This window comes from Phaseolus vulgaris, chromosome 9, assembly GCF_051622355.1.
Source record: "Phaseolus vulgaris cultivar YP4 chromosome 9, ASM5162235v1, whole genome shotgun sequence".
Taxonomy (NCBI): domain Eukaryota; kingdom Viridiplantae; phylum Streptophyta; class Magnoliopsida; order Fabales; family Fabaceae; genus Phaseolus; species Phaseolus vulgaris.
The window spans coordinates 28,939,897-28,953,119 of NC_143506.1; the positions used below are offsets into that span (position 1 = coordinate 28,939,897).

General features: G+C 36.0%; 2 protein-coding genes across 3 annotated transcripts; both read right to left on the reverse strand.

The window, feature by feature from the left end:
- Positions 1-478: 478 nt before the first annotated feature.
- LOC137822723 (CASP-like protein 4A3) lies at positions 479-2,524 on the reverse strand. Of its 2 annotated transcripts, none has more exons than XM_068627676.1 (3): positions 1,760-2,524; positions 1,409-1,544; positions 479-949 (listed from the first exon to the last, which is right to left on the reverse strand). In XM_068627676.1, exons 1-3 carry the CDS (start codon positions 2,251-2,253, stop codon positions 842-844), a joined length of 738 nt encoding a protein of 245 aa, XP_068483777.1. In that variant the 5' UTR covers positions 2,254-2,524; the 3' UTR covers positions 479-841. The 2 variants fall into 2 exon arrangements, with proteins under 2 accessions (XP_068483777.1, XP_068483776.1); XM_068627675.1 differs by having other exon boundaries at positions 479-989.
- Positions 2,525-4,451: 1,927 nt separating this feature from the next.
- On the reverse strand, positions 4,452-13,123 carry EX2 (UvrB/UvrC domain protein (DUF3506)). The gene is made up of 11 exons (XM_068627674.2): positions 12,645-13,123; positions 11,861-11,977; positions 11,689-11,754; positions 10,799-10,905; positions 10,640-10,721; positions 9,571-10,278; positions 7,096-7,222; positions 6,833-7,002; positions 6,664-6,738; positions 5,095-5,187; positions 4,452-4,984 (listed from the first exon to the last, which is right to left on the reverse strand). The coding sequence occupies exons 1-11, from the start codon at positions 12,933-12,935 to the stop codon at positions 4,883-4,885; spliced, it is 1,938 nt and encodes a 645-aa protein (XP_068483775.2). The 5' UTR covers positions 12,936-13,123; the 3' UTR covers positions 4,452-4,882.
- Positions 13,124-13,223: the final 100 nt, after the last annotated feature.

A 13,223-nucleotide genomic window follows, 5' to 3' on the forward strand; every position in this document is an offset into this window, starting at 1 on the left:
TTGATAAAAAAAAATACTGTTACAAGATACTTATATTATACTAATACGCCACGTCAACATCATATTAAGTTAAATCATGCCTGTTAATGTAGAGATCAATTTGACCTATGAACTAAACTTTTGAAGACTTACGTCACAATTTTCATTTTTTAAGCAGTAACTTAACCTCCCCATATTTTTCATGAACTAAATAACTAATATTTCCAAATCTCCTTATCAATTATCACTTGGTGCTGGCGTTTTCCAGGACAATCAGGACCTTTACATCCAAGTTTTTCTTTCTTGTTTATTTTCTTCCTCTCATGTTGTGGTAATAATGGCCAAAGGGGTAAATGAACAATCTCCAGAGAAATAAAACAGAGGAAAGTAGAATGTATTATTGTCACTATGTTAAACCATTTGTTCATAAAAATTTCCCCAGATCCCGTTCATATTTATTCTTTTTCTATGGTTAACATAACTAGTGACTACTGGCTGGTGAGATTTAAAAAGGTGTATTTCAATGGAAATCATACAAGGAAAATCTGTTCTCCAGCCTCCCATTTGCAACGCTAACAATATACTGAAACTGTGTATATACATAAGTCCGTCGTACAGTGAAAACTCTAGGGCATCAACAATTTCTTTACAACATGTTTGGAAGCAAAGTACATGTGGTTTTCAATTGGTTCTTGCCTCCAAGTTTTTGGGTTCTTGGATGTGATGATAAATCATGTATCAAATCAGTTTCAAACACGTATTAATCTATTCCATCAGGGCAGAAGAGAAGTTGTGAGAAGTAGGAAGTGTGAGGTTCACATGGAGCTGCGGTTGCATAGGGTGTAACCAGAGATGAGTGAACTCACAGCAAAGGCAACAAAAGCGAGGAAGGACATTCCAATTGAAGCAGTGGCCATTTCGGTGAACTCATCTTTCCCCCAATTCGATATCCAATCGTCAACCCGTGTGGCTGCAGATGATGATGCTGATATCAGAAGATAAGCCAGAACCTACTCATCAATTCATCACAAAAATGTTATGATTTTCAGCCACAAAAAGGCTTTGGCTCTTGCTCTAGTGCAAAATCTCCACATTAACAAACAGAAAGCTGAAACAATCTTCTTTTTAGGACAATATGTAATCTTTACAAGAGAGAACCTTATTTGAATCAGTAGAATCTCTATTAATGATAAAAAAAATTCTTAAGTATTTAATTCAACAGTATATCCAAACTTAAACTCCAGATCACTGAATATTCCAACTTGAAATCAAAATTACTACGACACAACATAACTTGCCTTGATTCAAGCAGTAATGTACTAATCTGACTATTTAATAGCAAATATTGGGAAGACAGAACATGCTCAATTCTCTGACAGAAAATAAGGAAAGTAAAAGATAGGAACAGAAACAGAGTGGTAGGACATGCCTGATCCATGAAGAAATCAAAGTGGTTGCGAAGGTGGTGATTGATTAAGTGTTTCCCCGTGGCAAGTTGACATGCCAGATCACATGCTTGCAACGCTGAGTATGCAAATCCAATGACATTCACAGATAAACAGTACCTGCCACAAATCAATTTTCATCACCACATTCCTATAATATAACTTCCATATTTTAACAATCACCAACCATTCATGCAAACATTCATTTATCATTTTATCCACAAAGTATAATAAACCTTAACCTAATTTTAACAAAACAAACTTCAGAAATTAATTAACAAAATAATAATACCTAAAATTGATAATCATAAAAATGATAATAATGATTTCAGTACCTATATTCTCTATAGCGATCAAAGGAGTCCCCGCTCCAACCTTGCGTCTTATCCGCTGCCATAACAGAAAACGAAATCAGACACACTACCATCTCGCTCAGCCGGAACCCTAGGGCCGCCTTGCATACCGTCTCCTCCGTAGTCCACCTCGACGAACTCGATCTCCTCTCGCCTCCAACACTCACAGGAGCCGCCTTAGCCGCCGGATGCTGCGTCTCCTCCGTCATCGTGCCATTGAACACCCTCGCCGGTGGCGGCGGATTTTCGGGCGGCTTCCGGTGCTCCGTGCGCTTGTCCGGAACGAGCTGCTTGAGCTTTCCGACGGTGACGATGGCCATAGAGTGGTCGGCCTGCTTTACCGTCGAGTTTTCCGGCGAAGGGTATTCCGAAAACACCGGCGGACCGGTCCCATCCCACCGCATCGGAGAGTGGAATTGGACCGGCGAGTCGAGCTGATTGGACGACTCGGAGCCCTTGGAGAGCGATTTTTTCATGGCGGCGGTGCGATCCTCGTGAGTTGCGATTCTGCGTTTTCCGTTCGCATTGGTTTGGTGAAGCGAAGATTATAAAAGAAAGACGACGAGTGAGAAAATAAAGTGTAGTGCAATGAAAAAGGAAAAAGGTTGGTTTGGGTGGTGGGAAAATGAAAGAAAGTGAGGAAAAGAAAAAGAAGCATGTTTTAGTTTTTCGTCGTTGTTTCTTAGTGCAAGACGTGCCACCTCGATTACTTCCCTCTCTCTAGTGCTTAACTGACTGTGTTAGTCCAAAAGGAAAAGCTATAATTGTTGCCTTTTTAACCAAGCAAAATTTTTATTGTATTTGTAATTATTATATCACACCTTTTATTTTTTTAATTAAATTTTATTAAGTTGTGTCTTAAGTTACTGGTTAATAATAACAAATAGTACTTTATAACTCTTGCAAACTTTTCATTTATTACCATATTGTCTTCATTTTTATCATATATTTTTAGAAAATACGAAGATTAATTACTGATGAATTGAAAAAAGTATGATGTTACAGATGAAAAGATTGGGTTAGTTATCCATTATTTATGTGACTGTGAGTGATGCTCAATGTTTATATTTTGGTGGACCCTTGATAATATTTTAGGTATTCTAATTACTGTAAGATTTGTCCTAAAATCAACTTCTTTGTAATTGTTCCACTCAAGAAAGATTGCCAATAAGAAAAGGGTTTCAGTCTAGTTTTTTTTTTCTGTCTTTTCCCAACCCAGCTCTTCTATCTAGTCCTACTTTAAATTTTTATTCATTATTAAACGTCTAAACCACCTTTAGAACGCTTTACTTTAAATTACCTTAAATGTTTAGAAGACAAGACACTAATGGCAGCATAACAATGGTATTTTCGAGATCAAATTATTCAATCCAAAATATTGTTATATACATTAAAACCGATCCCTAACGTTACATAGCCTCCCAAAACCTCAGGCCGAGTCTTAAAAGTTTAAAATCAAAACTTAACCATGATGTTATACAGTTCACTGAACCTAAAACTTAAAACAGGAACTTAACCTTGACCACTAAACTTTAGACTCGAGACCCGAGTCTAACAAACTTAAAATCAAAATTTAACTGTATTGATAGGACCTGTACGATCAAAATTATGACTAAGTACTCAATCATTATGTCGACTAACACTACAAAGTCAATTACGCTTAAGCAAAATTAGTAAGACTAATCAACAATCAAGAACTAGGTAATACATTTCTAAACCTGACTCAGCTCTCTAACCTTGCCGAATAAGAAATACCCATCACAGTAATATAAATAGACACAATCCAAGAACTAGATTCGTCATTATACAGTATTCAAAATATCGAGTGTCAAATACTAAATCTGACATGAGCGTCAGAGTGTCTTCTGCAGATAACATCTGAATCTGAACTTTGTGGAGGAAAGGAGAATAAGGAGTTTGCTTAAAAAGAAATAGAAATGCAGACTGACTAACCGAAAAGATAGAAAAGAGGAACAACTTGAATCATTCTCTTCGTTTCAATCTTGTTCAAGAAAATTAAACATGAATTTAACCATGAGGCAGCATCAATATTTACAGGTAAGAATATTTCTTTCACCGATTATTCAACCTAAAATACTTCATAAACCTCACCAAAATAAATTAAAACATGCACAGGAGTCCCTGCTTACGAATATTAAATATGACAAGAACGATTTTATGAGTTATTTTCTTGGTGCTCTATTTAAGTCGTCCGGGTTATAGTGAATGAACGAAGAAAATCGAAGCGGGCCCGATTAAAATCTAAACAAACCTTTTAAGATGGAGAAAAGTAATCTGATTTCGTTCGAGTGAACTCACTTTAGTGTATTAATTATAAGAAACAAAAACAATATCGTCTTACTTTAACTCAGCTTCCACTGGAAAGGTTCCCACTGCGCATTTTAATGCAACTTATTCCTATGCAAAACTTCTAAGGTCCAAAAAAATAACTAAAAATACATCCACTGAAAGCAACCTGCTACATGATGGAGCACTTGCTTTCTCACAAGACACCTTTTTATCTCTTCACACGTCTTGAAAAGCACTATAGGTTTATTCAGGAATCTAGCTTGAGGCATCTGTTGTGCTGCCAACACCTTGACCATAATTCTTCTTGATAAGGGTAGCATAAAGTTTATAATTATTATTTCCTTTCTTTCAAGAGGAAATGGTGTAACAAAATCTGTGGATAATTACCACAGGGAAGAAGTTCTAATTTAATTATTATTTGCTCCCTTTCATACAAGCAGACTATGTTGGACTTCCACAAACGAAAAGACCAAACCAGAAAGTAGGCACACACAGACATAATCCACATTTTGCACATAAAAGACCCCTTGCGGTATTTCCAGAGTTCCTAGCATACCATTATATTAGTCAGCAAAATTTATATACACAAGATGACATATAGCAAAGAGATTGGTAAAAGGAACAATAAAAAATGAACTCAAAGAAGGGCTAGAAAATAAACAAGTGCCTGCCTGTCGGGTAAACTACCACTGAAAAAAGTGTAACATGTAATCTCGTGCTAGTGTCAGAATTCTTCATGTTCCACCCCGCATCAAATAATAAATTATAAAGGAGTAGGGTAGCATCAACCATAGCTCACTCGGGTAGTTTCAACCGGTGGAACAACACTAAAAAACTTTGCTCAGGTACTACATAAAGGAAACCAAGGTCTGCACCTTTCATGTATGGTCCCATGCCCTAAATATGACAACAGCAGAACAGGAAAAATGTCAACAGAAATTCTACCAGAGTTTTACTAACGAAGATTATTGATCATGAGAAAAATCCAACGCCTCTGACTAATTTACCTTGCCATTAAGTTGGAGCAGTTCCCCATCGACCCATTTTGGATTTCGAAAACCATAGTCAGCTATTCTCCCCTGCCCTTTATAACTAGCAACCTATTTGGAAATAAGTGCAGTATTTAAGATTAGTTGCATGTTTCATGAACATCACAAACTGAACAAAATAACACAAACTGAAAAAGAAAACCCAAGCAAAGAAAGATGAAACCAATAAAAACTATAAGAGCCTCAAAAACATCAAGTACATATAGAAAGCAAGCAACCTCCAAGAAATTAAAGCAAAATATTTAATTCTTTTGGGAGTACACTAGATGTCACCTTTTCTTGGTGTAGAGATAGCTATGAGTAGCCTTTGCCTCTCCCAGCAAAGGCTACTATTCAGAATTTTTATATATAGATTAACTAATTCATACAATATACATATAAATGCTCAAATTTTTAAAAAAATAGTCAAAATTCATGACATATTCATAATTAACAATAAAAGATCATTGATCGATCAAACTATATTACTAGATAACAATGCAAGTCAAGGAAACAAACAAAATTCAAAAGACATTCAATAAAAAGTGAGGGTGAGTGTCGCATTTGTTTGAGTACTGATAGGACAAGGAATGTGGAGTTAGACAATGGCAGTAAGCCCAACGTTTGGAGGGTATGAAAGGAGATAAAAGGGTGTGAAGAGAAGTGCTGCAGTGGCAGAAGATGTAACAGAGTCAGTTAAGGAGTGAGAGGGGTAGGGACAATACAAGGGAGATAAATAAGACGTAGAGAGGAGAGAAATCTGTTAAGAAGAAGGAATAGTTTTTTACTTGAAGGAGCTTGTTCTGTGGCAGTAGCATCGTTAACCCACCCTACTGTATTAGTAATAATATTAGAATTATCTCATCCATCTTGTTATTCTCTTCTTTCTATTTTCGGATCCCTAACAAGTACTCTTTTCATTTCTATCCAATACAATAAAAGTACTGCATAAAACAGAGCACTAGAGCATGTGGGCATAGACATGTTTGTTTGACCTGATTGGAGTGACGGTTATTTTCAGCAGCAGGATGGAATTGGCTTGATAATCATGCTTCAACTAGTTAAGAACAAAATGAAACCTTGTTTGCAGCAACCAATAGCTATTGAGGACAAGGTGAATACTGCTTAGGGGGAGAATTGCTACATATTCCCCATTAGTAATTAATGTTAGTCTAAGAAATACAAGGGGGTATGTCGAAGGCCTGCAACTGATTAGGTCCATTGAAGGCGGGTTTATGTCTAGTAGACTAGTAGCTGTATATAAATATGAAGAGGGATGAGGGATGTCATCTTGTCAATTGTGAGAGAATTTAAGCCTTTGGGTATTGGGAGGTGTAACCCTCAAAGTTCTGCGAATTAAACTCTGCATTGCCGGGATATATCCCATAATCTTTCTAATAAGATACCAGATTTCTCACAACAGGTTTGAGGTTATAGTGTAAAAGATTGTTGGAGAAAAGGTCTAAAGCATGATGGGCTAAAGTTAATTTCGAAATTAAGTATAATGAGCGCCCAACACCCAATACATCCATTAAAATAGAGCCTTACCACTCCTAAATCATCAGGATACATCCCACGATTGGTGTTGCGATTGCCTCTGCCAATTTTAGCACGGAATGTCACCTGCACCAAAAAAATCATTTCTTGTCATGCTCACACATAAACTTGATAGAAGTTCACTATGATAATAGGATCAAGAAATTAAAAATGTATAAACCTGGCCAGCAGGAACATTAAGATCCCCAGTTAACTTCACAGCCTCCACATATTCAAAGAATCCAACGTCTGAAGTGTTATTTTCACTGTTCACTTCATTCCAATGTCCAAATTTTCGCCTCAAATGAACTATTTCCATGCCATAAGGGCCAAATGCACCAACATAGAGCCCTGCATTTTGACCGGCACAATCAATTTTTAGTTCTGCTTTACCTAAATTCCATACAAAAAATATCATTTGCACAAAAGGATAAGCAACCTCACCATCAAAAGGATCAGAATCCCCTCTTGAACAGATAATCCGGTTAAAATATGTATCCCCAGATAATCTAGTTCTTTTATGTGCTTGACTCATAGCAACTCTGACAATATCACGCATGCTTTTGGAGATCTAGATGAAGCATCAGTCAGTTCTTTGAAGGTAAACCACAGTAAATCAGGTGATAGTTAAAAAAAATTCAATGGGTCACACAAGTAGTTAAAGATCAATTTTCATGGGAACTGATATTACCATTATTTGACTGTTATACTGTTATCATTTATGTCAGAATATTCATTGAACTCTCACCTATACTAAGGTTGGCTAGATTACAATAATCAACAGTGATATTGATGTAGATTGTGACCATATGCTTAGCCAATTAATATGTAGTTGTTGCAATTGTAAATAACCGAAATCAATTACTGTTATTAGGTGAGTGGTAATTTTGTCAGATGAGTTTACGCTATTTTATTGAAAATCAATCAATAAATAAAAGAACAGGTGTGCAGCCAGCCTAACACAATTTCTCTACGCCTTGGAAAAGAAAAAGCATTGTCTGCATGCACAGTTTTTAATACATCTGATTCTAATAACATTCTTATAACTACAATGATTCAACTTAATTAGAAAAAAAAAAACAAAATTATAAGAAACGAATAAATCGAGATTATCTAAGATACTCTAAAATATTCTAAGATAACATCTTTAGATATTTCTTATATTTCTAACACTCCCCCACAATCTCCAGCTTACTAAGCTTTAGCTTGTTAATGGAAAATAATTCACTTCTCTGCAAAACATATAAAATGAATTCCACAAAAAACAATAGTTGGAAAACCAACTCAGGGGTGCTGGGGAGGAAATAGCTTAGACAGAGCTTGAATGATCATTGGCCTGAAAAAAAAAATTCGAGCCAAGCAAATCATGTTGGTCGTTCTCAAAACCAGTTGGAACCTTCAAACTAATCAAAAAATTTAAAGTTGAAAGTTTACTTTAGGATACAGACTAGGCTAGTGCTCTGGGACACAGGATCAGTGCATATGAGACAGTTAGTGCTCTGGGACACAGGGTCAGTGCATCTGGAACAAGATTGGGGTAAATGCATTTAGGAGAAAGCCAGGGCTAATGCATTTGGGGAAAAGCCAGGGCAAATGTATCGGGTGAAAAGTTGTGGCCACTGCATCTACGATTGGGACAAAGCTAGAACAAGTGCATCAGGAACAAATTTGGGATGAGTCAACGGAAAAGTTGGTTATGATGAATGTCCACCACAAATCAGAGTAGCAAGGCAAATGTGGACTCAATGGAAGATTGACTGTCATGCTGGAAATATGAGAAAAAGCAGAAGAGGTTACTAATTGGAGTTGCACTTTTTTTGTTTAATGGAACTTAGAAGCAAAATAGTGACAAAATGAGTCACAGAAGATAGTATTGCTTTGATCCCATGTTAAAAGAAAAAAATAGATGAAGGAGAAGCTGAAAGCTATGTACAAACTACTAAAGAAAAAGGTCGGTGATGGTGAACAACAACCAAAATTTAGAGTACCAAACCAAATTAGGACACTATGAAAAATTGACAGTCATGCTGGAATAAGAGACAAAGTGAAAGAGATGACTAATTGGAGTTTCACATTCTTTTTAAGGAATTTAGGAACAGAATAGTGACAAAATAGGTCATGAAAAATGGTATTGCTCTGATGTCATGTTCAAAGAAAGAAAGATGGATGGAAGAGATGTTGATAGTTGTGTATGGACTACAAAACAAAAAGGTCAGTGACAGGAACAATAACCACAAATCAAAGTAGCAAACAAAACTAGGACACAATAGAATACTGACAGTCATGCTAGAAATAAGAGACAAAGAGTAAGAGGTGACTAATTGGAGTTTCACTTTCTTTTTAAGGAACTTAGCAACGGAATAGTGACAAATCAATTTATAAAGAATGGTACTACTCAATACCATGTTGAAAAAGAGAAAAGTTGAAGAGATGTTGAAAGTTGTGTATAGACTACACAACACAAAAAATAGGTGACAGTGAACAATAACCACGAATCTTTACATATTTCTTATATTTCTAACAGTACTATCATAGACAAAAAGGCTGCAAAGTGTGAATTAGTTCGGTAAGAAGTGTTGCAAGTTAAAAACAAGAGAACAAGGATGACAGAACCAATGTAAAGGATGGGGTTATGTCAGGGGAAATTATGTATAAGTTTTCCATCTTCAAGCTTAGGCTTGGGGATTGGAGTTTCCTCCATTTCTGGGAGCATTATCTCTTTCTTATTTTGTACTTCTGAGTCATCTTTCATCAATAATATAGTCTCATATTTTCCATACAGGATTTTATCACCAATGAAAACCTTAGCATTACAGTAATAATCATAACAGGTGTTCCTTAATTCCTACTGAATGAGTTAACAGAACTCCAAAGAAATGCATGACTTTTGTTTAAAATGATTAAATATCACAGTCTCACCTTGGAAGAGACTTTGTCGGAACTCCAAAATGCATTAGCAACATCAGGAGGCATAAGCTCCGAGACTCCTTGCGCTGCTAAAGCAGCCACCTTGATATTGGAAGCTTTATCTTCTTTGATGCCATAGTCTAGATTTTTGCTAGCAAAATTGAAGACAAAAGAATCCTTTTCCATATTTTTTATTACAGCTGGAAGACGTATAAATTCATCCTTGACAGGAGTATCCTCATTGTTGTGTACAACCCCACCAATAAAAAGCTTCATTTCCAAATCCTTTTCTTCTTCTGTGGCATCTCCATCTCTGTCTAGAGTGACCCCATCAGGTTCATCGAGGTTATCAACTTCCTCTTGGTGATTCTCACCAGAGCCAGTTTTATTACTATCTTCCTCCATCAATTGCTGAATAGAATCATTGTTCTCTGCTGATTCCTCTTCAACATTAACATTCATAACTTTGATTTTTAATCCTGGAATTTTTTCTTTAAGAAAATTTATGACACTTTTAATGCCCTCTTCAGTTACTGCCTCGATATTACTGTTTTTCTCATCATTTCTCTCAACCTTCTCATCATTTCTCTCAACCTTCTCTTCATCTTCCTTCACCTCAACTGAAGATACATTATCCACCTCAGGTTTGGACGGGCCTTTAGCAGATATAGATTGAGGGTTTCTCTTTGACTTTCCTTTGGCTTGTCGCAAATACACTACCTGTTGGGTTTTGCCAATATGCCATCATAAGCAATACAAACACTCTAAATAACCAAACTACTCAATCAGGTAGATAATATGGACAAAGACTCAGTGAAGACAAACCAACTGAAAATCATACACTTGAGCAAAACCACAAATGATGTTCCCATTCTATAATTCATTTTATATTCAGTTTGCTTACTAAATATTTGCATTAGTACCCCAAAATTAAGCCTTTTACTGATAAATATGTGGACATTAATAATGAAACAATAAAAGCTATCCATGAATCAACATTTGAACTAAGACTTCGTTTCCCTCAAGCACATTAGTAAGCCTAATAAACAAGGATCATTTAGATGGAAAATTTGAATATTACCTGCATATGATACGTGTCATCAGCATTTTTTACCACATAAATTTCAAAAATTGGAGTTCCAGTAGATGCTGTCATTAACTGTCTGTATTAAAGAGAAATAAGCACTGCTCCCCAATAAAAAAACTACAGGGTAAAATATAATATATAGAGCATTCATACCTTGGACTGAAACTCTTGCCAATGAATTTACCCATACCAGGACTTATATGTATAATTCTACCAAAGGGGTCATCTGAGGTTTTTGAGTAGCCTACCCACCAGCCCACCTGCACATAAAGGTAAAAATGGTTATCAAACAAGGGAGTTGTGATTCAGAAAAGCTTGCCGAGATCATCAATCAGTAACAAAAATCACAAATGACAACTGCTTTTTTTCCTAGATGGGTTGTCTTTATCTTCCCAGACAACTGCACAAGTTTATTAAAACTAACTTCTTTCTAATCTGGTACACCATCTGTTTTAAATTTTCATAATGTTGACTTTCTTTCCTATTACAATGTATATAACCTTTATAAAACCTTGTCGTAGTTACAAGTATACCCAATATCTTCCAAACATACCACTTTTTCTGTTTACACCTTGAAGAGGGCAAACTTTAAATCCTCATAACTCCCAATTTCTTTTCCAAAACATTCTTCTACATTCTTATATTCACCCATTCCAGACCATGAGTTATTTGTGATGGTAACTTAAATGTGGCATGAGTATCTAATAAACTCAATGTGAGAAATAAATATTGTACATTGTTGCTCCAAGCAGTGGATATTTTATTTGTCTTCTACAATGGATGAAGGCTAGTTGGCAGAGCCATGTTGAAATTTTGTTAAGAGAGTGAAGCTACATCTTCTAGGAACTACTAAGATAGTTTTAGACCAAACTAATTTTCACTTCTCATCAACATAAAAGTAAGTTCCTCATCCAAGAGCTCTATTTTCCGGGCTTTAGTTCTTAAAATCAAGCTCCAAATATGTAAAATGAATACTAAAACACTGTAAAAAGTAACACTATCAAACAATGGCTAGCACAAAGTTGAGCAATCAAGAAAGATACCAGTCCACTTCCAGTGCATTTACATAATCTTGAAGCATCATGATATCGTTCATCATCTATAGCACTCTGCAGCATAACACAACCACTGATTAACTTCGAGTAACAACCACACCATATGTAAAAAAATAAAAAATAAAAACTCAACTAATTAAGACAATTATGCTGCTCTTGCCTTCAACTGATCCATAATTTCAGCAACAGTGTCCTTGGACGTTGCTTCCAATAGAGCCCTCTTCAACTTAATGGCCTCTTCAAAGTCCTCCTTCTCAACAGCATCATCAAGTTGAAACTACACAAACACAGGTACCGTAAGCATCATCACCAATTCATTAAAATCAGCTTAGATTAAGGGTTAATTTGGGTAAATTTATCCGTGAACACTTTTTAAGAGAAGAAAAAAGTGAAATGGGTTTCTTCCTAAAATAAAGCTAGCATATGTATATGGTAAAAGTCTAATTTTGGAGAACTTAATATGAGAGAACTATTATAAATCAGCTTATGTGTAAACTAATTTTAGTTTATAGAGAACTTTATTTCATTTTTCCTTTTTACTTTTTTTCTTCTAAAAGTGCTTATGAAAAACAATCCATCCAAACAGACTCTTAAACTAAATGAGAAAGCCGATAAATTAACTCAATGCCAACATAACCCTTATGTTTTAGTCTCTATATAGGACTACGGGCTTTAGCACCTACGCAACTTTTTAACTGTTGTATTCCTCATACACACAATTTTTAACCGGTTTCCATGTACAGATTAAAAACGAGCAGTTTCCAGCTGCTTATAAATTCAACAGGCATAGAATCCAAATGATTAATTAAACAATTAACTGATTATGCATACGGAAATTTTAACTTATGCGAGAAGTTAAATTTAATTATTTTCCTACATGAGAGGTTATTGAGACTGAACACGATAATTCGGCAAAAGAATAAATATATTATTTTACGATGTACCTTAAGGACAGAGGCAAAATTCTCGGCCTGTTCGATTTCAGAGAAATAGCGGCACCATCGGTTCCAATCCCAATTGAGGTAGGTGTCGTCGGAATTGAGGGTGCAGCGGCAACAGTGGGTGGTGTTGTAGCGGTTCCTTCTGGCGGAGAGGGAGAGATTGGGCTGGGGAGAGTGGAACAGGCCCAAAAAAGAAGAGGATGGTTTTTTGGCGCGAGATTCGAAGAAAGAGGGGGTTCTGGTGGCGGTGGAGATGGAGATGGAGATGGCCTGAGACACGCCAGCCACCACCATGTTTGGTTTTTGAGGAGGAAGAAAGGTGGAGTTGGAAGAAAGTGGATACCAGTTGCTGCGGCGGGTAGCGAGTGGGTGGAGATAAGTTTTTGGTTTTGTTTTTATACAGCATGGTTTTGTTTTTATTCATTCGCCACACTCACTCAATTTTTTAAATGATTATCATTGTGTTTGTGCTGATTTAGCAAAGAATGAGAACCAAATTGGGCAATTTTATACCATTCTGCATCTATCAGTACATTTTTTATTTTATCACGGTGAAATCTCAAAAATCAAAATTTGAGTCAA